The 25110-nt window shown below is 38.3% G+C and overlaps 1 protein-coding gene across 1 annotated transcript in view; it reads right to left on the bottom strand.

Moving 5' to 3' along the window:
* MPDZ (multiple PDZ domain protein) overlaps window positions 1-25110 on the bottom strand; it is a gene marked incomplete at its 3' end in the record, with an annotated part of 147969 nt that overhangs the window by 43012 nt on the left and 79847 nt on the right. Inside the window, exons 13-21 of the mRNA XM_014542364.1 lie at window positions 23476-23585; window positions 20889-21035; window positions 19861-20025; window positions 17204-17389; window positions 15900-16109; window positions 13355-13471; window positions 10362-10526; window positions 3200-3469; window positions 2817-2940 (exon numbers count right to left, since the gene is read on the bottom strand). Coding sequence (XP_014397850.1) covers window positions 2817-2940; window positions 3200-3469; window positions 10362-10526; window positions 13355-13471; window positions 15900-16109; window positions 17204-17389; window positions 19861-20025; window positions 20889-21035; window positions 23476-23585 — 1494 coding nt within the window. The remainder of the gene's footprint in view (window positions 1-2816; window positions 2941-3199; window positions 3470-10361; window positions 10527-13354; window positions 13472-15899; window positions 16110-17203; window positions 17390-19860; window positions 20026-20888; window positions 21036-23475; window positions 23586-25110) is intronic.

The following is a 25110-nucleotide window of genomic DNA, read 5'->3' as shown; positions in this document are numbered from 1 at the left end:
CCCAATTGGCCCTGCTCTGAGCCTGACCAGGGGCTGCACTTAGGGATTGGGCCTGCCCTCTGCCACCCGGGAGCAGGCCTAAGCCAGCAGGTCGTTATCTCCCGAGGGGTCCCAGACTGCGAGAGGGCACAGGCCAGGCTGGGGGACCCCCCCTCCCCCGCCCCCCGAGTGCACAAATTTTTGTGCACTGGGCCTCTAGTTATTTAATAGGTACGGAGTTTCAATCAGAGAAGATGAAAAGGTCTGGAGATGGATGGTAGTGATGGTTGTACTACAATGTGAACGTACCTAATGTTACAGAAATGTACATTTAAAAATGGTTAAAATCGTAAGTTTTATGTTAGGTATCTTGTACCACACTTAAAAAATAAGGTGTCCGGCCTGGCCAGTGTGGTTCAGCAGTTGAGCATCAACCCAGGAACCAAGAGGTCACCAGTTCGATTCCCGCTCAGGGCACATGCCCAAGTTGCTGGCTCCATCTCCAGTGGGGGAATGCAGGAGGCAGCCTATTGATTATGTTTCTCTTTCATCAATGTTTCCATCTCTCTAACCCTCTCCCTTACTCTCTGTAAAAATCAATAAAAACATATTTAAATCCTGACGATTTAATAAAATATATTAAAAATATATGTGATTTTTCTGAACAGCTGAAGAAAAAGATTTGAAAAATTCAACATTCTCTCAGCAAACTAAAAATAAGCAAGCAAGCCAAAGGGGTCGGATTGTAAAATCAGATGTACTCAAACCATAGCTCTTGCAAGAGCCTCCAACTGTTTCCAATCTAATTCTCCAAACTAAGCAAGCATGATCTTCCTAAAACACAATCCCCATCATGTCACTCTTCTGCCCTTAGCTCCCACTGTATGTAGGAGTTTAAGCCCCGAGGGTGTTACAGCAGCAGTCCTGTGTCCTGCCCATGAACCCACCCCACAGCCATCTTCCATCTACCCTACCTTTAACTTCAACTCTTACTTTGCTCACCATGCTTCATCCATACCAAACAACACTCAGTAACGCTTCCCATTTCTCTGCCTTAGCTCTAATCACTTCCAGCTTTTCCTAACTCCTCAACTATGTGGTAAAACTCTACTCCTGCTTTTTAAAGAACTAAATCAAATATCTTCTCCTCTTTGAAACCTTTCTAAACTGCACACACTCAGAGAGCAGGGATCAGTTATTCCCTCTCTCAAGCCTTCAATGTTCTATGTATGAGTGTCTATCATAGTATGCAATGCATTTAGGACTTTTTGTGTCAATTAGCTAATTTCTTAAACTCATGTTCCTTGAGAAAAGTAACTGCTTCCTGGTTTCTCTAGACAGTGGCTATAATATAGGAAAAAATGAATGTTTTATAGTTGGGTGAAAATAATAGAATCGAGTTTCTCAAAACAACAGGGATTTTTACAAAATCTCTGTTTTATGAGTTGGTAAAAAAACGGGTTTTATGGCAAATTAAATGAGAAATGCTGCATTCTCTAACATCTTCTTAAAGAGGCACATGCACATCTGAGTATTAAAGATACTGAGATGTAGCATAAACAGAAGCCCATCTCCTTAAATTCATCACATTTCAAACTTGGAAGCCATCTATAATTCCTACTTACATCCCGCAGAACCAGTGTTCTAAGTAACATGCTTTGAGACACACTGCATTAACAGATGAACTATTTCTGACATGCTTTGATATTTATAATACCTGTCTCAAATTAGTGAATTACAGAAAGTTCAGTAGTTTACGTTTTATATCATTCCATTAAATGTAAATATAGGCAACATGTGATAACTAAGTCAAAATTCTCTACTATAATTCTCCATTTAGCTGCTGTTGGTAGAACCCAGCCACCACCAAATGGAACAAAATCGAGAATGAGACCTAGACTAGAATCCCACTCACCATGTGAGCCCTGCTGGACTTCTTGGCCAAGTCTCAAATTTAACAAGGAAACAAGACCCCGCCGTGAGACATCAATGTAAAGGGCACTGATTGGTCACATGCCAGAAGGAGTAGGATCCCTGATGCAGAGCTGACCAGAGTCCTGGACAACACTCTGCATTCAGAGCACCTGTTCTAACATCCTACATCTACTTTCCATCTGAGAGCGCTGGGGACAGAGCTGAGTCACATGACTGCTTAACTTGAAAGAAAAATTAAAAAAAGAACAAATGTGCTCTGCCTCAATAGAGCTTTAGTTATTAAAATTAGGATTTCATTTTTACAGAAACTTTTCTTTGCCCAACTCTGAAGGCTGTATGATTATTAACTAGCCACAACCCCTTCTGGCTAAGAAAGGACACAAAACTCCTGCCACCTGGGAAGGACTATTATAACTCGCATTTCCATTTTGGTAGTGGCACACCTGGCTGTCTTTTTAGTCTTTCTTTCAGTGAATGAAAGAAATTAAATACAAACTGACTTAATGCATAACTGGTAACATTCAAAAAAGCTAATAATTTGCTTTTCCAAAGAATTTAGAATTCCGAATTGCTGACTTTTCATTTTCTAAGAATTCCTTTTCTGATTTGCTGTTTCATACACAAACAATTCTGTGTATCTTTTACTTGAATGTAAATGAGGCCACTGCATACTCTTAAGTAATTAAGAGAGTGAGGGATTTAAAAGCTAGTCTGAACTAAACAAACCTGTTAACCATTTCAGGAAAGATCATGAGTACATAAAAAGAGAAACCGTAAAAACTACAGTAAAATTTAAAACATCTATTTTCTTACCTATAGTCAAAAATATCAAAACCGGTTCAATTTTTCCTCTTTGTGAGGGCGTTGGTTGGGAAGGTATGTGTGGAAAATAAGGAACTTACCTAGGCTAGAATTGCCTTTTGCTATGGTAATAGTCTTCTCAAAAAATTCTCTGGATATATTCTGAAGCATGATACGCTCGGCAGCAGAGGCCAGAGAGCTCTGTTGATTTAAGAACTCAGAGCCCTGACGGAAAGAAAAAAATAAGTCACATGGAAAGGGAAATTAGACTTTGGAATATGATTTCAACATCACACATGTTCTCTCATTGGTTGTGCTTTACTCCACAAGAATCCATAGCCAAGACAAGTTCATAGGTTGGCTTCTGGAAAACCTCAGCGTCAGGAGAGCACCAGCTCCACATGGGGAGCCGAGCTAGAATACTTCCCTGTCCCCAACCTCATGACCTCATCCTAACACACCCACCGTATCTTTAAAATAGTACCTTTCCCGTTGAATCAGGCAGCAGAGAAGTAAGCTCTGCACTCGATATAACTTCACTGGGTAGGTGAGACTCAGCCCACATGCCTGTGTTTTCACATCCATATTGTTGTTCAGGTGTATAATCATTTACAATAAACCCAGAAGCAGGTCCCATGCTCAAGTCTACGGAAGGTGGGCTGTCATCCTGTCTTTGCAGGAGGTTCTGAGTGTAGAGTTCTTCCAAAGGCACTTGCAGATCAAGTATTGGATCCGAAGAACTGTCAGTAACATCCTGAAGATGAGAGAATAGAAAAGAAAAAATTATGGCCAGAATTACCTCAATGTATTTTGTAGGATCGTTTCTTAATGGCTGACTACTTAGTGGGGAAAAAAAAACCTAAACACAACATAATTATTCATTAGTTAAAAAGCATTAGCAAACATACAAATTCATCACTTAGCTGATATTCTGTATACCTTTGTGTTTATAAGTGCTTTTCAATACATTTCCTGCAATCATACATCTCATGTTACACTTGTACACTATACTGTATAAGAGATCATTTAGATACATTAGTATGTTCTATTCACAAATAAAATCATTTGGAGTTCAATTTAAATGGGAAAGCAAGTAACATATTTCCAAATCTTATTTAAAGAGCAGCCTGAGTTCCTAAGTATTATAAGGTCAACTGCATAAAAGAATGACATTAATTGATTCAGATTCACAAGAACCTTCGAGGGAAAATTATTTCAACAGATATTTATAGGTATTTGTGGAAAAGAACAGAAAGCCACACAATTCATATTATTGTAGGGAATTTTTTCATAAATATTGCGCAAGATATAACAGAAGAAATACTACAATGGGGTATTATAAGATATAGGTTCTAATTCAGGCTCTCTCGTTAACAATCTGTACATTATAGAACCTCTCTTGGCTTTATATTTCTAAAATTCCCTAAACTCTAAAATTCCATAGTTCTACATAAATGCATGTATGTACTTACAACAGATATACTGTATCACATATGTGCTTTGGGCAAGCAGTAGCTCCATGAACTGCTGCTGTTGAGTAAACTTATCAATTTTCTCTCCAATTCTTTGATGGATGTTTTGAAAGTATAAAAGCAGTATATGAATACAGTGTCACTGGCAAAGATTCAAGCCATACAGGTGCATAGTGTGTATGCACACTATATTGAAGTCTTCCTGTATGGCTCCTACTTCTTCTCCTCTCCCCAGTAAAACTGGCTGGCTTCAGTTGTGTGTTTATGAACCAGATTTTAAAATTCATTTGCATTACATATATATATATCCAAATGCACACACTCACACATCCAAGCACACATATACATTTTAAAACCTAAACAGAACCATACACTACACAGGTTTTCCTCACCCAAGGATATGTTTATTGATTTTAGAGAGAAAGGAAGAGAAAGAGAGGGAATGGGAGAGGGAGAAAAACATCGATGTAAGAGATAAACAGACCAATTGCCTCCCGTGCGCACCCGACTGGGGAACGAACCTGCAACCTAGGTGTGTGCGCTGACAGGAATTGAACCTTCAACCTTTTGGTGTACCAACAATGCCCTAACCAACTGAAATACCTGGCCAGGGCGCTACTTGCTTTTCTGAAGTAAACTTATACCCTGACATGAGAAATTCCCATGTCGATGAATAAAAGTCAACTTCAATCTTCTTAAGGCTATAAAATGTCCCTAAGTCGGAAAGGCCTAGTGTGCAGACTCTGGCGCCCAGCTGCCTTAGTTGAGATGCTGGCTCCATCAGCAGGTACCTCTTTCAGCTTTGACAAGTGACTTAAATGCACTCTGTGCACTGCTTCCCTCCTCTATCAATGAGGGAAAATAATAGGACCTAGTCCAGGGATGGTGGGAGGATAGAGAGAGTTAAAACCACAAAGTACTAAAAACATTGCCTGACGTATTAGAAAGTGCCTGATAACTATTAGGCATTGGTGTTATTTTTACTGCACATCTTTGTGGACCCGTGAAAATTTATTTAGTATAAACTCCTACAATTAGAGCTGTTGTTCAAATGATATGCACACTTGCAATGCTGTGCATAGCAAATGGGCTTCCAATTAGCAGTTCAGTGCTTTACTACGTGCACCCCTGACAACGGGTGAGGACATGCCATTTGTATGCCTCCTGTCAACTCTCTCTTTATATACTTTACCAAGGATTCTATCACATGGTATTCACTTCCTGTGGCCATGGACATATTCTGAATATAGTCTTTGTGATATACACTAGAAATCTTTCCCCAGCTTGTTACTTCTAAGTCTGTATGATCTGTACATGCAGGAGTTAAATTCTATATGTAATCAAGAATTCTTTATGTATTTTTTAACGGACTTTTTTTTTAACGTATTTTTTTGACTTTTTACAGAGAAGAAGAGAGAGGGATAGAGAGTTAGAAACATCGATGAGAGAGAAACATCAATCAGCTGCCTCCTGCACACCTCCCCACTGGGATGCCTCCTGCAACCAAGGTACATGCTCTTGACAGGAATCGAACCTGGGACCTTTCAGTCCGCAGGCCAACTCTCTATCCACTGAGCCAAACCGGTTAGGGCTTAACGAAATTCTTTATACAATTAAATTTGTCAATTTGTTGTGTGCTTTTGGGTTTTACATGTTGCTTAATAAGTCCTTCCTCTGCACAAAGTAAACAAAATTCTTTCTAGTACTTTTCTTCTATTTTATCATTGCTTTGTTTTCAGATTCAGTTTTAAACCATCTAGGATTTATTTCAGGGTGTGGTGTGAGGTATGGGGTCTCTTTTCATTTTTTCTAAGCAGGTAATCAATTGCTCCAACACAATTATCTTTCCTCTCCCTCAATAAAGTTTTTATCTCTCTGGAATTAACATATTCATGGTACAAAGAACTGAGAAAAATGGAAATATCAAACAAGCAAATAATATCTTTAGAATCCTCAGGAAAAAATGATAGAAAAATATCCTTCTCTGCACTCCTAGAACCTCATCAATAACCTGTTAGCTCATCCACCCAACTTTGATTATTTTAGTCTTCAGTCTTATTAAAAATAGCAGTATACTTACTAAAGCAATTGGTTAGCTTCTGTATTCTAAATTTATCATGATAACTAGCAGTAAGTCATCTCTCCCACTCCCTAAATAAACCTAACAACAAAAACCACTTTTCATCAGAAAAAGAGATCAAGCTGCCCTCCTTAGCTGGGGTTTACTGTAAATTGAGTAACAAATTTCCATGCATTATTCATGAAGGAGTTAACACAGACACACAGAAAAGAAAGAGCTAATCAACACAGCAGACAACATAAGCCTACTTAAGAAATGTTTCTGGTTGCTGAACAACCAACTGAGTTTTATTTTTAAAAGTCTTATGGATCTAAAAGAAAAACAAGAAGAACCCTCATGTATGTCCAAAAATAACTGCAACCTGGTATCTAAATGAAGTTGAGATATCAAAAATCCATCTAACATGTGCCTCCACATGATATAGTCTTGTTTTCGGGGGGGGGGGGGGGGGGGGGGGAGGGATGGGGAAAGGTTAAATAAAAATGTCAAATTTTCTTGAAATAGGTCTATTTCTTAAATGTAGTGAATAAGCTAAGGTTGTACTAGGGCACAGTATTTACCCAGATAATATATTTACATAGGCTGACTAAATGTTTAAACATTCACTGGACACAACCTGCTTTTTTTCTAATAAGCAGTCCACCACTGAAGTCTTCTTAAGACTTTTGGAAAATATACCATAAGCATAGCTACTCCAACTTACCTTGTTCCCCACTCTTTCTGAGATCGGGTATACGTCCTTTATTGTTTATACACTGGCTCTCCTAAGCAAAAAGGCAACATCTTTTATATTTTGAAAACGTGCAGTTCTGTCACTAGGATTTCCACAACCATTCTCATCATCTTGACTAGAGTGATTTAGTTTTTGACACTAATCCTCTCCTCCAAACAATACACATATTTTAAACAGGGATATAAAGATAGCAATATTCTAGGCTATAGAATGACAGTAAGTGAAGATTTGGGAATTTTTTTTTAATATATCACAGAATCCATGAGATGTGTTTGGTGTAGGAGGTGCAAAAAGCAGTTTCTTTCTTGACAAACACCAAGTTCACCGTGCACTAGAATCAACAGCATATCCTAGGGGACTGATGTTCACAAATGAAGGACATGTACCAACTAGTAATCATTTCATGCCTGGAGCAAGAGCGAGAAGTGTGTGCACAAGGGACGGTAGGGCCTGCAGGTGAGGATTAGGTGAAGGGGAGATTCATTACATAGCAATTATATTTTTATTGGGTGTATTTTTAAGCCAAAATAGGAAAAAAAAATGAAAGCATCCTCTCCCCCAAAATATGTTGAGCTTTTAAACAAAAGTCTAGAAGCACTTAAGTTTGAAAACAATTCTCTCTGCATTTGTTATATCTTTGAAGGTGATGAGGAAAGGGGGATAAAAAGATTAATCAAACAATTAAAACCTAGAATAGTAAGAAATGAAAAATCCCCCTGGCTTTCTGCCTTTAAAATCCACATTTCAGTGGTCTGCTTCTATTAATCCAAATGCCCTGGAAGCAGCTATATTTTTCAGATTTTTGAGTGATGGCTATTTCCCTTAAATCCTGATATGATAACTAATCAAATTAAGGAGGCACCACTCATTTAAAAGGAAAAGAGAGCAGAAGAGACTCCCAGATGGGAGAGTGTTGTACAGAGGAGCTCACTCTGCCTGGGGCTGAGGTCCTCTGGGGTCTGAGCTGCTGCAGGGCTCCGACGGCTCTGCACTGAGGAAGTCCTCCCTTCAGGGTGGGCTCCTGCTCTGGGGGACCAGTTCTTACCACTTCTAGCACACCTGATCACGGAAATGAGACCTCTCACAACGTATGGACACAGATAAAATTACCTGTGTGCTTCCAGACATGACTTAAGGCTATAAGACTTACTACATATTTAGCAATGTCAAAAACTTGAGGAGTCACTGAGACCCTCACACCCTATTTCATCCTTCTTCACATCAGTTATCATATACTATACAATCTTATTTTATCAATTAAAAAGTCCCAATCTGAGCTCAATTTCTTTAAGAAAAACAGTCAATTTGAAATTTCATAACAAATTATTATTCTGTCTTTTGAAAGTAAATTTAGTGCAGAGACAAAAAGATGAGTGCATCAACTAACTTTTTATTTATTTACACGCAATTTTCTAGTAAATATCTACATGCTAAAAAGATGCCACAGGAAACAAAAACAAAATCAAAACAAAACAAACAAAAACGGTGCAGAGATTCACCACTTCCTAGGAACAGTGCTACTCTCAAAGAAAACTAAAAGCACACAGGGGTTTCACAATTTGTTTTAAAACATCCTCATTAATGCCTTCTTTGTTGTTTTGCAGTTTAAATATTTCAGTTGATAAGCCAGCTTGCCAAAAATTTGCTTCAACAAAAGAGTAAACTGCTTGGGAAATGAAAAAAAAAAATAGGAGGCAAACAGACTTCAGTAAGCCAATATGTTGTGCTGCATACAGCCAGCATTTGCCCTGTAAAATATATGCTTCTCAGTATGCAGATTGTGTAATCCCTTTAAGTAACAATTACAAAGTTAAACAATGCAATCTGTCCCACTGGCAAGAATTGTGCTATGCTGTGGATTAGAAGATTCCATTAGGAGATGAACTCAGCTTCCAGCCCTGAGGCCAGGAAAGGCTGAACAGGGTCCAGACAGGACGCTGTCACAGAGGCAGGCTCAGGTGTGGTGAGAGAGGAGCAGATGCTCCATTCAAGATTATACCTTGCAAACCAATTCAAAGAGACTGCCCAGCATCATTTGCAAGAATAACAGGTGTACCTTGAACATAAAAGAAAATGCTTTGATTGTTCTGGCCAAAAAATACTTGTTAATTCAGGAAAAGAGGAAAACTGTGCTAGACCTAGGAAAATTCTACTTTCCAACTTATCCATAGGTTCAAATTCCCTTCCCACTGAATTATGTGGAAAATATATATTTCACATAATTAAGAATTATTGTCCAGTCTTTTTATCTTAATTGTTATTGGTGGTATATTTCCAACATAGAAAATTAAAGACATATATCCACATATAAAAGCTTTGCCAAAATTTAACAGATCTTAACATTTTGCCATATTTTCTTCAATCTCTGTTTCTACTGACAACAATAAAGTGTATTAAGCTAAATTCCATGATTCCTTTTCTAAGAATAACTTCTTTCCTGAAGTTGAAAGGTACGATTCCTATACATTTTTAGTTTTTTTAACACATACACACATACACATACTCATAAAAATACACTGAATTGCTTTGTATATCAATGTCTAGAAAATATAAACAATGCCAACAAATCAATAGAAAGATAAGCAACCCATTATAAACTTAGAGGCCACTGATAGAAGTGAAACCCGAATGGCCAATATATTAAAAACTGTTCAACCTCACTAGCAATCGGGAACCCCAAATTAAATAGTAAGATACCATTTAACACCCAAAAGATTGGATAGGTTTTATAGATCATGTCACTAAGAAAATAAACAAAGTTGGAGAATTTATACCAATAATCTATTTCTAATATAGAAATGGACAGATATGTCAAATAGCAACCAGATTCTTCAATCATATCCAGTGACTTAAACATATTTTGCTATTCATGATGATTTTTGTGTATTCTTTGGTCTCATTTTATATAAAATCATATGACAGCATTAAGTTTACCTTAGCTAGTAAATATCAAATTAATGCAAGAAATATTTTACTATCCAACTTTGCATGGAAGTCAGTTATGAAATCATGATAAAATAACTAATTTTTTTCCAAAGGAGACACAGTTAAAAACACAATTTGAGAAATAATTTTCATTAATTTTTTTCATTTTAACAAGAAAATCCTAATCACAGCTTTGAACCTCTATGTCCATCACTCTGTATAAAAGACCCTAGAATTAAACAGTCCCTGGGAGTCATCACTGACCCAATCAACACCACCTAAATGAAACTGAACTTCAATCTGGTAATGAATCCATGACTTGAGAAATAGAACGTATCTGACTGGCTACTCCTACAACTCAACTCCGCATAAACAGTGACCTCTGGAAAGTTACACACAAGGTTCTCCCATAAACGAGTTGGCATTCCCTTTGTACCTTGGGAGGAGAAGGTGGAAGGGAGGGACCATAGTTCAGGCCATCACTACAAGCACTGCTGTGAAGAGATAAAATAGAGGCTGGAGTAGAGTAGATACTGTCATCGGGAGAGTAGTGAGACTCAAATGCAGATTCATCGGCTAAGTCAGCATCGTTTGTGTCCACCTAGGGATAAAAACAATAATGTCAGTTGGAAATTCTGTTCTATTACAAAGTCTCCACTTGAGACCAAAAGGTCCCTGGTATCATTCCTTTGTCTGTGCTATTTTCTACATGACCTCTTCAACCTCTTCAACACCTCAGAGGCTAATGCAAGAGTACAAGGATGAAGTGCTCACCTGCAGCTGAGCCTGCTGGCGTCACAGGCTATTTTATTCCATCAATAAGGGACTAAAGGTAACAATCAATAAAGGACCTGGTTCAATTCTAAGTTTAGAAATGTCATAAATTAAGGGAAATATTTGCCTTTTTCCCAGTTCACATTATTTTAAAATAATATCTGCCCAAATCTTAGAATTTCCTAATAAAATGAATGAGGTCAGCTCTTTTCCTATTCAACTAAAATAAACTTCTTCAACAGGACTGTGAGGCAATCCTCTATTCATAAATTACACCAAGACGATATATTTTGTTTAAAATGCCTTTAAGTAGATTTAAAAACCATTCAACAGACCCAGAACTTGATGGTGATCATCAGAAACCAAAGAGAAAAATCTGGCATTTCATGCTGAAATTACACTGGCAAACAAGGTGCCTAATTATGATCTAGTTATGGTAAAACTATTAGTTATAAACGGCTATTGTTGGAAAACTCACATAGAGTGAGGTAGCAAATTTCACTAAGTATTATCTAAAAATCCTATTACTATCTTCTGTGGCAGAACCAAGTGAAAGATTCAAGGCATGATAACTCTGAAGCTCTCCTTACAATTCACTCACTGTTACATCTAAGAATAGGTAGAACTGACATAAATACTACCCTTATACAATACTACCACCCTTTTCTGCTTTAATGGTAAAACCTGGTATGTTCTATTTCTTTGTGATTTCAACTTACACATTTTAGCCAGGAGAAGTTGCACTAAAACATTACACCAGGTCACATTCTTGCAAAAAACATGAGAGGAATACAGACGAGCAATTTCAAAATGAACTTCTCTAATAACATTTCTTCAATACATGTTCAAATTCACTAGTGAGTATCTATGTGGAGATTTATCTTTTATGAATGTACATTATGTACCATAATCCAAACATTAAATATTTAACATTTGCTATCTACATAGATAGTAATAACTAAGTCTTGGGCCATAAATTATAATAAAAAAATATTTAAGTAACACTAAAAAAATGTCTCAAATAATTTGTCTAACTTTAGTTGATGCCTCAGAATCTTAAAAGACATCCTAACAATCAATTCATCTAATTATTGTAAAAATAAAAACGCCAGGGTCCAGAAAAGTTGAGTGACCAGTAGAAGATTATACAGCTAGTTAGGGAGAAGGCCCAGGACACTTCCTACCATAAGATGTTGAGCTCACGGGAAAATGGAACTAATCTTCTCTTTGACTGGTATTCATTTAAGGAGATTCAAGGAAGCCGTGTCAACTCTAGAAAAAAATGTATATCTCGGGGCACTTTTAGAGACAATGATACATTTGTGACCTACCACATTTCAAAAGAATTTTCTATGGCTGAAGACTATTTGACATATTTATACCATAGTACTTTATGTAGTTCATAGAGTTCTAAACTATCTAGTTTTGAGGTGTTAACACAATCCTATCTAATAAAAGAGTATTATGCAAATTGACCATCACTCCAACACACAAGATGGCCGCCCCCATGTGGGCACAAGATGGCCACCACAGGATGGCCTGCAGGGGAGGGCAGTTGTGGGAGATCAGGCCAGCAGGGGAGGGCAGTTGTGAGGGACCAGGCCTGAAAGGGAGGGCAGTTGGGGGCAACCAGCCCTGCAGGGGAGGGCAGTTGGGGGGACCAGGACGGCAGGGGAGGGCAGTTAGGGGCAATCGGGCTGGCAGGGGAGCAGTTAGGCATCAATCAGGCTGGCAGGGGAGTGGTTAGGGGCAATCAGGCAGGCAGGCAGGCGAGCGGTTGGGAGCCAGCAGTCCTGGATTGTGAGGGGTCCTATATTGGAGAGGGTGCAGGCTGGGCTGCGGGACAGCCCCCCCATGCACAAATTTCGTGCACCAGGCCTCTAGTCCTATATAATAAAAGGCTAATATGCAAATCGACTGAACAGCAGAACAACTGGTCGCTATGACGCGCACTGACCACTAGGGCGCAGACACTCAACGCAGGAGCTGCTCCCTGGTGGTTAGTGCACTCCCATAAGGAGAGCACTGCTCAGCCAGAAGCCCTGAGCTGGGCTCATGGCTGGCGAGTGAAACAGCCATGGCAGGAGCCCCTCCCACCTCCACGGCAGCACTAAGGATGTCCGACTGCCAGCTTAGCTCAGCAGGCCTAAGCTGTCAGTTGGACTTCCCCCGAGGGCTCCCAGACTGCAAGAGGGTGAATTTCATGTGCTGAGGGACCCACCCCGAGTGCACAAATTCCATGCACTGGGCCTCTGGTATTAGCATAATGTCCATAGAGACCTGTTATCTCCTTAAAAGGTAGGCAAAATGCTGATTTCTGGCTAAATACTGAAACAGTAAAAGAATGCCTAGAAAGACTCAGTATGAAATGAGAGCAAATAAGTGCTCTGACAACATTTGGTATGATGTAAAGATTAATTCTACCTGTTGACATAATGCCTTGCTAAATAAATTTTCCACGAATCCAAAAAATAATTTTCACATAGGTTTGTTTTTTCCCCATTTTGAATTATTAGAACTATTGGAGTTGACAAGAAAATGTTCTGTTTCACAAATATAATGAAAAAAGAATACAGTAAGACTTTAGAATATTTTGCAAGATAAAATAAGACATAAGATTTTTTAAAGAAAGCTTGAAAAGCTGTGGCCACTAACCAGAGCCAAGTCAGCCCTGAAGAGGGCTTTGTCAGCCAGCCCTTCCTCCTGGCAGGAGTGTGGGGGGTAGAGGAAGGAATCCTCCTTGGCAGAAACATAACCTTCTTCTGGCGAAAGCTGCAGGGAGAATGAAGTCCAGCGAGTGAGGATGCGATCATGAAAAGGAAAGAGAACGGAAAGAGAGGGAAGAGGGGAAAGGGAGCAGAAGAAAAAGTTAAAGGAGGAGAGAAAAAAATGGGAAATTTTTCAAATGATACCACATGACTTTAACATAGAACGATGAACATAAAATATGATAAATATTCATATTTAACATTTGTATTTGTTAAGTTACAATGAGGATATTTATTTGAATACCAACACCATCTGTTAGATAAGAATCCTTTTCAACTAATTTTTTCATCCTTCTCATAAAAGATGATCAAAATCAATAATATAACAAAATATTTTATATTAAAGTAATCATCTGGTCATTTTTATCTGACAAATATTCTGGCTAAACAAGTTCTTAATATAGAAATAAGGCAACTTTTATCACACTGACAGGAAACCTAACATCTTTATTCCAACCTCAGAGAAAATAGGCTAACATCCTATATAATAAAAGGCTAATATGCAAATCGACCAAACTGCGAACGAGTGGTCGCTATGACGTGCATTGACCACGAGGGGGCAGACACTCAATGCAGGAGCTGCCCTGGTGGTCAGTGAGTTCCCACAGGGGGAGCGCTGCTCAGCCAGAAGCTGGGCTAAAGGTTGGCGAGCACAGCAGTGGTGGTAGGAGACTCTCCCACCTCCACAGCAGTGCTAAGGAGCAGCGAGCCAAGCAGTAAAGAGCACTGAGCAGGCAGGTAATAAGGAGCGAGGGCTCCTAGACTGTGAGAGGGATGTCCGACTGCTGGCTTAGGCCCACTCCCCATGGACATCCCCCACGGGATCCCAGACTGCAAGAGGGCGTAGGCCGGGCTGAGGGACACCCCCTCCCCTGTGCATGAATTTCATGTACTGAACCTCTAGTAGTTAGATAATTGTCATGCCTACATCACCTTGTATCATCGATTACATACAAAAGTATTTTAGGAAACAAAGTTTCTCTTCTTGTTCCACAAATACGAGTTAGTAGATAGTAAACTTCTCTTTATATAAAATATATTTTTCATATTATTGCAATGCACATGGAATTTGAAATAGTTAACATTCTCATGAAAGAAATTTAATTTGGAACTAGCTAGGGAAAAACAGTATGCTTTTTAATAACTGGCATGGATCCTCCTAAGAGCAGTAAAAACATATATGGAATTAATGTTTGCCATTTTCTTTATTGAACAATAAGACTAGAACCAAATGTATGGTCAATCTTAACATACAGGGTGGGGCAAAAGTAGGTTTGAGTCATGAGTATGTGAAACACAGAGTTTCTTCTTGTATTAGTATTTATTGATTATATTATTTTCCATATGAAGAACTGTAAGCTCACTTTTGCCACACCCTGTATATGCAGAGTCCCAATGGCCTATCTTCATTTTTATATCCCCCCTCATATCGATCTTCTGTTGTGATTTCTACAATTCTGGTTTGATTTCAGGTTAGATTAACATATTCTTCCTCCTTCCCTTCCTCTCCCTCTTTCTGTTTTTATAAATATATTTTCATAGGTTACCAATTCTTTGTGGAGTAAAAACTGAAGCACAAAAAATGTAATTAACATTTAAAACATATTAACAAAGCTTACTATTTCAGTCAACAAATTTTTCCTTGATGTTTATGCAAATATATCCATGTGTCTGTCGTTTCTTAGGAGGAGTATTTGCCCTTTCACTTAAGAATACATTTATACACTGAAAAAAAACAACAACAAAAACTCCCAAAGAGTGAGAATGTCTCTCAGATTTCACTGCAACTCAGTCTTACTGGTAAGTGCTGTGTTGCAATCACTTTACCTACTAAACGTATTGGCATTATGTAAGCATGCCATTGGTTATTTTTAATATTGCAATAATTAATGACATGAGGGCTCTTCCCTCCCTCAGGAAGCCACGCGCTGATGAATCCACTTTGGAAAGTTCAATTTCTTGCTTTGCAGTAATTAGACAACAACTGTGTTGAAATTGACAGAATGTAGGACCTCAAGCCACTCTACAGAGATTCTACTTTATCCCACCCAAATTAAAGATTCTGCTGCTAGTTGTTAATGCTGTTAATTTCTCTAATACTCTACTAGATTGGTATAGATATTTTAAGGCATTATTTATTTGAAAATATTTCATTCTGTATTACCATGACATTATTATCAAATACAAAAGGTGAAAAGTGAAGCACAAAACAATGTTACTGATTTATTTCTGAACTTTCTATTTTATTTCCTTTATATTTAAAAAAATATTATTCAACAATAAATTTTTATTCTCAAAAGCCAGTAACAATTGTGTTTATAAAAGGTACCAAAAGTCATGATTCATCATAAGAACATGTGAAGCTAAAAATAAGCGCAGAAGCCATTTTATTTGCAAATATTGAAAAGAATCAGTAAAATCCAAATTCTTACGGGTAAAGGCTTGGCAACTCCTATTTTCACCGTGCCTGACGGGGCCCCCTTCAGGGCCTGCACAGCTTCCTCGAGACTGCTGCTCTCCAGGTTCACGTCGTTGACAAACATGAGGCGATCCCCAGGAAGAAGGCGTCCATCCTTTTCAGCAACACCGCCAGGAACCAAAGAACGAATTACGATCACAGTGCTGGCTGGATCCACAGGGTCCTGACAGAAGGCAAAAGGACAGAGCAGGCAGCTCCATTTTACACTGGGAAATATGTTCACAGGCTGCTCCCCCTGAACTGTAATGGACGGGTGTCTTTAAAAAAATTCGTCAACCCTTCTAATGAATTATCTGGGCAAAGGTTCCCTTTACTCAAGAGTTTAGGAAGAAATCACCCTAAACAAGGCTCCCTCTCTTGGCATCATTCTTGAGTTGACCTTTCAAATTGTACAGATAAGTTTAAAATAATTTTAACTTTTGTCAAATGTTATAACTATCATCTGAGGGTAGACAGATGTCAGATATATGAATTATTAACACCAGCGTTTGTTTGTTTAATAGGGAATAACGGCTCTGGAGCATCAGTAGTTGTGAGTATACTGAAGGGTAGGCCCTCTCTCTTGAAATAAGGAAGTGTAAAGAGAGGCCGTACAGAATTTGGTGACGCAGTGTAAGATATACAGCAACGTTAGTATTAGCACAAGGCTCCAGAATCAGGCCCTGTGAACGACACAACCCAGGGGAGTCATCGGAGATGGCAACTGGCTCAGTATTAATTAATGAGGAGCAACAGCTGTGTCTATCCAACGGGCTGCAGCATTCCCTCAGCTACTCACACTACAGAACACAATGCAAGGTAAGGATACAGTCACATTTGACCAATTTAAGCTTATTCATAAATTTAGTCAAAGGACAGGAATGCTGGAATTTATAATATAGCCAATTATAAATCTCTAATTCACTTCAGACACAATAAATATCTAATACTTTCTGTCTTACCATTAAAATATGAACCATCGATTAAGAGCATGGAAATAAAAATAGTTTGGACATACTCCCCAATGTCCAAAACAACAAAACAAAATAATATTTCTACTAAATTCCTCAAGAGTTGCAATATAAAAGAGCTCAAGGAATTCAATATTTTTAAAAAATCCTTTAAGATAATCAATGAATCATAAATTACTATTTTGAAGGTTTTACTAGGAACAAGAAAATGCCTTTGATGACTAAAATGTTATCTGCCTTTTTTCTATCAACATGTCTTTGTATATATCATCTTTTATTTTTAAAAACTGTTAAAAGTCGGATTTACCTGATAATCTAAAATGCTAAAGCCAAGTCCTTTGCTGCCTTTCTCCAGCTCAATGTGCTGAACGTCCACCTCCCACATGGCCAAAGGTCCGTGAACCTTCCCTGGATCCCGACCCACATCGGGCATCTCCAGCGCAGGCTCCTCGGTCTCCGAAGACCCGATGAACTCGCCGAGATCTACGTGAGGCTGGTGACAGACCAGACAGCTCTTATTTCAGAGGCACTAGGTGAGCGGATACACATAACAGCACTCCAGGAAAAAGGGAGATTCTCAGTGTCTTTCCAGAAAAAAGTACTCTCAAATAAGGGTAGCAACAGCTTATCAGGAAACCCTTAGGAATTAAGGTCATAGTTACTGAAAGTTATTAGACAAGAAGAAATGCCTAACTTATGACAGGCGCTAAAATTATATGGTTCTTTTTATAAATTTTTATTTATTTTTTAAAGTATTGGAGATCTCCCCCTCTTTTTCCCCCCTGACCCCCTCCACACCGCACCCACTCTACCCCCCAGGCCTACTGCAATATTGTATGTGTCCGTGGGTTATGCATATAAGTTTTTTGGTTAATTACCTACCCCCCCTCTTCCCTCTGAGATTAAAAAAAAGTATGCACCAGGCTGTCGTGGCTCAGTGATTGAGCATAGACCTATGAACTAGGAGGTCATGGTAGGAATCCCAGTCAGGATACATGCCTGCATTGCCAGAGGCAGCTGATCAATGATTCTCTCATCATTGATATTTCTACATCTCTCTCCCTCTCCTTTCCTCTCTGAAATCAATAAAAATATATATTTTTAAAAAGTATGGTTTAAAGATCTTATATAAAAATATTCAAAGGGCACAGGCCAGTGTTACTAAGTGGTTAGAGCTCAACCTGTTCACAGAAGTGTCTCAGGTTCAATTCTTGATCAAGGGCAAGTACCCAGGTTGCAAGTTTGATCTCTGGCCCCAGTCGGGGCAGATGCAGGAGGCACCTAATCAATGTGCCTCTCTCACATAGATGCTTCTCTCTCTATCTCTCTCTCTCTTTCCCTCTCTGACCCCTATTCCCTCTAAAAAAATCAATGGAAAAATATCCTCCTGTGAGGATTAACAAAATATATATAAATACAACAGTTACATCTCAGAGCATGATTGTGGGTGATTTTCACTTATTTCATCAGTGTCTGAATCACCTCCGTATCAGAAGAAAAACAGCAAGCTATTTTGATAAAAAGTAATTATGATAAATAAGAATTCATGAAGAAATGGCTCAATGTAAAAGTTCCATGTTTTATGCATCTGTCTTGTACACAAGATTATTTCATTAATAAATTAACGTGCACAGTTGCCAGACAAGATTTGAAGTCAGAAGGGCTGGGGCTTGAAAATTTTTTCTAGGATTTCTCATGTGCTGCCTTGAGCAATATTCTTAACCTGGGCTTCGTAACTACCCATCTCATAGATTTTTGAAGATTAAATGAGGTAACGATGATAAATCATCTGGTACAGAAACAGAGGCTCAAACTGTTAGCTTCTTTGATAAAAATACATTAAAGTGACTCTAGATTAATTCAGCTGTTAATCTAGACGAATACATTAAATTCTAGTTTGCTCTTCGCTTTTATTCAATTATTGCATAGCCTAGGACCATGGATGCAAATCTGTCCACTTGTTTTATTGTAATAATCACAGTTATATCACATAAAAATGTGTATGGTTATGTGGGGTACTACATAACTACAATTTGGACTTACGTTTATTATTCTACCCTGTTCTAATCACCCATGTGAATATTAAACTATACACTTTATTCTTCAAAGTTTTCAAAATTATCTCAATTTACTGATTCCTTCAGTATAATGTAAATCAAATCCTAACATCATCTCTCATTATATCTTAAAAGGGATTTCAATTAGATTGCAAATATACAAAGTCCAATTCATAACTTCAGATATCTACTGTGAATCTTCGGAAAGGCCAATGAGCTCCATTTCTTGACATTTTGATCTGAATGGAAAAGAATGAGCAAACAGAAAAATGGGAATTTCTGGATGTCACAGAGTATTATCTGACGTAGTATTACGAGTTCAAATTTCTCATTTTTAAAGTATTGATAGTGTGCAAATAAGACCAACACATGCAGAAATGATGTGTCCATCCATATTTTAACCATTCCCTGAGCAGTAACTGTGTGCCAGGCCCTGAGCTCAGCAGGTTACATAAAAGTATCACTCACCACATAGATGGTATATACTCACTATTTACATACTTCAATTTTCTGCTCCATGAATGGGGACAACACAAGTATTGACTTCACACTAGTAGTATGAATAAATTACATAAGCATATCATGGGCAATGAAATAAAATATCCATACAAGACCTTATTTTAGCTGCAGAGTAATGCTCCAAGACAGGCAACATGACTTACATTGCACAGAGGAAAAAACTGAGATTCAGAAAAGTGAAGTGACTTGCCCAAGGTCCCAGAGGCTACGAAATGCCAAGCCTGATTCAAACCCAGGTCTGTCTGACTCCGAGGTTTATCTTATAAGCCATGGCACAATGTAAGGAAACCAAACACCAAATAAAAGAAAAGAGGCCTAAAAAAATTTCAAACACCATTTAGCCTTTCCATTATATATTCAGATTAGTCTTATATCCATTAGCCAATACCTTTTCTGTTAGTTCAATGTCACAGAGGTCCAGGCCATCCAATTCTGACTGGGTGGTGGGTGGCACAGTTCGACGACAGCACACCATGGTCACTTCTATAGGCAACTCTTTTAAAATGTTCACCACATCTTGGTGATTTTCCCCAAGCAATGTTATGCCATTCACCTGAGGAAAAAGAGAAGTTGTCCAAGAAAGAACATTTCATAGCATGAATATTCTTTAGAGAACCATTTTTCATTAAGTAAATATAAATTTTACTATTACCACAGTTCTCCTGTGCTCAGAACTGTAATTGGACTCGTAACAACACTATTGAAAACGTTTTACACACAAGGTTAGAGTCTGTTGGATTTGGACCTTCTACAGCACTCAGAAAAATCACTAGCTTGCATCCATGTTTGATCTCCCAGAGTAGTAGTTTGGAAGAAAGAGTTAATAAAAACTTCCCCAAAGGATGAATGGGAAAAGGGATTATTTTAAAAATTTACATTTTATATTATTATTAAGTGAAAATGTCAAAATGGAAAATGGCACATATTATGCACTAGCATGCTTTTTATAAAAGCGAGGCAAAAGAATACATTCATATTTCGTATTTATGCTTAAAGATATCCAGAAGGTTGCACAGAAACAAATGTAATTAGTTATCTAAGAAAGGGAGATAGGAACTGGGTGAATTGGAATAGGAAAAAGGCTTTTTATTGTAAAGCTTTTGCATTCTTTGTGATTTTGAAATATGTAAATGTTATTACATATTCTACAAATTGAATAAATGTTTTAAAAATTTTAAAGAAGTTTTTATAGTTCTCTTTAATTAAAACAAACTAACTCAGCATGGAATACGTCTGAAAATCAGTCCAAATATAGATTTGAAATTTCTGCTTTGGGTGGAATTTTATTTGTAGATCTCCCTTGAGTATCCTTTAGAGGGGAAATTTAAGTAAGAACTTAATTATTCACCATGAAACCTCCTGCAGCCTTTTAAGAATTCTCTTTGGGGAGGGAGGGTAAAATGGCATAGCTCTTACCTCTAATAGCTCATCTCCACTGAAAAGCTTCCCACTGTGTCCAACAGGACCTTCCGGTAGAACAGATCGGATAAAATGATGTCCCACTGTTGCTTCCAGACTTATCCCCAAACCACTGCTCTCACTGAACTTGCTCACATGCGCCACCTAAAAATATAAAAATCATCACAGTTCTAATATTCTTTTATTTTTTAATTCTCAAATATGTATTTTATTAGTGGCTCGGTGCATGGATTTGTGCACATTGAAAGGAAATTAATTAGAGGGTGGCTGATGGTGAGGGGACTGGGCGAGATGGGCTGGACATGCCCTGGAGCCAACCTCCCTTGGTTTCTTCCCCCGCTGGTCGCACCTGGGGTAGCACCGGGCCTCAAAGAGCTTCTGCTGAGTGAGCAGGGTCCTTCTGGCAGGTGGGGTCCCTCGGCCTGGCCAAAACCCGCTCTCGGACATCCCCTGAGGGATCCCGGAGTACCAGAGGGCACTCTGCAAAGTTGCTGTCGTACAGGGTGTGGAATGCAAATGCAAGTGTGCAGTAAACCAGATTTGGGCCGATGGTGCTCCAGCAACAATATAACCCTCAGCCAAAGGTGCAATCGTGTGGGCCTGTGAGGAATTGGGCTCCCTCCACTCTGGTTCCAGGATGCATCACCCCAGAACCACCACTGCCAAGTCACCGCAGCTCAGCAGCTCCTGTGTTGAGTGTCTGCCCCCTGGTGGTCAGTCCGTGTCATACCTACAGGCTGGTTGGATGGTCGCTTAGCCTGATAGATAGATAGATAGATAGATAGATAGATAGATAGATAGATGATAGATAGATAGATGTTTGCTCAAAGCAGATCAAGTTTCTCACAAAAGTTCAAAAACCTTATTATAAAGTAGCAAAGCTTTGCCTTTGAAAGAGTACTGATTATCTGTCAGTTTCATGAAACAGCAGAAACCAAAAGGAAGCAGCGAGATGCAAGAACCTCAGATACTTTGCTGTGCCTACAGACACTGATAAGGATGGAAGGTAGTCTAAACTGCTACAGATAAAACGAACACCTGAGCTCAAACAACAGTATAGGAAAGACACCCACTTGGCGCTTACTTTGTGCCAGGGACTGTGCTAACCCCACTACACAGAATCTCATTTTCTTCTCAGGAATAGATAGTTTCTATCCTCGTTTCCCAGAGAGGTTACCTTAACCACAGTCACACAGCTAGAAAAGAACTTTGAAACTCAGCTGTCTGAACCTAGAGCCCACACTTCTCACTTATGCTGTTTTGAGGGACAACAATGGTCTTTAAAAGTCTTCCAGGACCCCACTCACAAGGCCCATCAATCCTCCTTTCTACTGCACCACTTCCCCCTATGATTACATTTATGCTGTATAACTATGTCACCAACAAATTAAAGTCAGATCTATGTCTAATTTACTTTTGTTGAGAGCCAGTAAATAGCTTAATTCTTTTTTACTTACAGCACACTTCTGCCCTTGACAGATTGGGAGTGCCATGCGCACAAAGGCCATTAAAAGGTCCCAGTCTCAGGTCTGACATCTGACTAGTCAACACTTGCCTAGTCAAAAGGTTCCCTTCACTATTCAGTTACCAGCAGAAGAGGTGCAGTCTCAGTTATGCAAGCCAGCTTCCTCATAGATGCAACATCTCAACTTTCTTTTCATGTTAAATTCACAACAGTGAAGCTGCACTTTATTGTATTTTTTCCTCAATGCAATTTAAAATGGTAATAACAGCTGTACTTACTCATTTCTTAACTGACAGTTAAACATCTTGAGTGTTTAAAAAAAAGATCATTGTCATGAGTATTCAATGAATACTGCTTGGCACAAAGTACTCAATAAATGTTAGTTATTAATAATATATGAAATCTGCTGTCTTTTATCTCTTCTAATCTAGAGTTACTTGGATATTATAAGCAATAAGAGAAATTCAAACTAATCTAGTATTACATTTTCCTTTTGAAATCCCTGAAATTTGCTGGTGCACATCTAAAGGCTGGGAATGTGTGTCACCCTTGTTAAACCTCTTTTTAGGAAGCAAATGATAATTGCTATCCTAGCTATGCAAACTATTAATAAACATAAAACATTCAATATGGCGTAAGTGATATGAAAAAAGCGGACAGAAGTACACACCTCTTAAGGAAAATAAATACATGAGAGTGATAATAGGAAAACGTACTTTTACAATTTTGTATATAGGTCATGATTCATTTTTGTTTTATCTTTAAGTAAACACTGTCATTGTTTTCTGATTCTTTCTATGAATCCCAAGTTTAATAATCAGAAAAACAACCTTCCTAGTATCTATATAAGATATACTACCACCAAGAATATTAAAATATTGATGATTTATGAGTTCTAAAACTTCAATGCCATTTATTTCAGTTCCCTGGTTACAATCAAACTTTCCCCAAATTGAATTTTTTAAATACCTGAGTCAGCACATTTAGATCTCTGAAAAAAACGCTGGACATTTGCTATTTCTCAAAGACACTGTATGACCAACACTTTTATTGCTCTCATGAACTTCTTCATCAAATACAGTTACAAGTGAGGAAGTTGGGGAGGGTAAGGTAACCTACCACTATTTCATAATTAATTCCCATAATCCTTTGCCACTTTTTCAGCAGGGCAGCTTCCCGTTGCTGTGCATCTTCCATTTCTTCTATTTCAGCTAACAGCAAGGGATACCCTGAAACAGTCAACACAATTAAGTCAGTGACAAACCACAAAAATTATCCTTATTTTAACATTCTGTACCAGTGGAGATCAGAACCTGTCTATCATACAAAGTCTGACTCATCACCCAATAGGTGCTCTACTTCTCTACATATTTAGAACCCTAACATCTGCATGTTCAAACACTACTTTCTTTTCTGAGAAGTCTTTTAAATCTTGACCACATTGCCATTAAAGTATCCATATATTATCTGACATGTATTTAAAAGAACCAGGGCCCCGAGTCCCTCCAGGTTTCACTTGGTGGTCTTTTGGTGTCTCTACAGCCAAAAACCATGCTGCTTTTTATGTTAGTTTATCTACTTCATTTTCAATTGGTTCTACAGAGTAAAGAAGAACCAAGCCACACCTTAACAAAAACAGACAGAAGAAATTAACAAAGAATATATGCAACTCCATGTACAATGAGTATAAAAATTAGAAAAACTTGAGAAACAGAGTGCACATTAAAGTAAAACCCCATAATTGGAATTGCACTAATTGGTAAAAAGAAAAAAAAAATTTGGAAAGAAATTCACTAAACAAATTATATAAACACTATTGAATTAAAATATTTAGCTAAAGTAAGAAAATGGTTGAAAAGAATTTGCAAGTCATATTCAAATATTTCCATATTTCATCATAGTTTGTCCTCATAAAGGTTGTCTTTAAAAAAAATCTCTACAAGGCACACTCTAAGTTAAAATTTTAATATCCTTTTTAGCATTCAAATTTCAAATGTAAAGAGTGTTGTAAAAATCAGATTTCTTGACTGCCTCCTATTTAACGGAATTAATGAGCTTTCACTCTAGGTCTATTCTGCACATGTTATGCCTTGAATTAATAAAATGAATCGGTTTCTCCTTGAGAAACTGAAAACAACAATATATATATAATTTTTTTTCAACTTGGAGACTAGCCCACCCAAATGAGTGTTTTCTTTTCAAAATTAAATTCAGTCCAGAGAGAATCACCACGCAGGGGTGAACACAGATTCTTTCAACTTGATAAGGGTTAGAAAGAGGAGTCAGCTCAGAGCCCTACTTCCTCACTCACCCCCCTTTCTCTGATTCTGCTGTCCATACAGAGCTGGGCAGTGATTCAAACAGGGTGGGCTTCTGAATGCAAAAAGTGGGGAATCTGTATGCTGGCTACTAACAAATCTGAGATCTGTCTTCATACAACCCACATGCACAATCCCCATTCTCCTCCTTCCCTAACTGCCCCAAGTCAATATTTCAGACAGATTTTAAAAATCATGAAGTCCAGTCCTCTGATCTTACTGACAGCCAAGTGACTGTGACTTATCCAGGCTCACACAATGAGTCAAATTTCTTTGGAGGTGGCAACTTACTCCCTTGTCTAGGGACCAAGCACTAGCATAGATGCATTAGAACACACATTTTTCCAAAGGAATTTGGGGGCCTTGATTCTCAGTCTAGAGCCTCACCCATCTATCTTTGCACACAAAGCCAACTACGTGGTCTGAGCTTCCAGAC

The sequence above is a fragment of the Myotis brandtii genome, unplaced genomic scaffold, assembly GCF_000412655.1.
Source record: "Myotis brandtii unplaced genomic scaffold, ASM41265v1 scaffold30, whole genome shotgun sequence".
Classification (NCBI taxonomy): domain Eukaryota; kingdom Metazoa; phylum Chordata; class Mammalia; order Chiroptera; family Vespertilionidae; genus Myotis; species Myotis brandtii.
The sequence above is the reverse complement of the archived record's forward strand: the minus strand, read 5'-3'. Positions and strand labels throughout refer to the sequence as shown.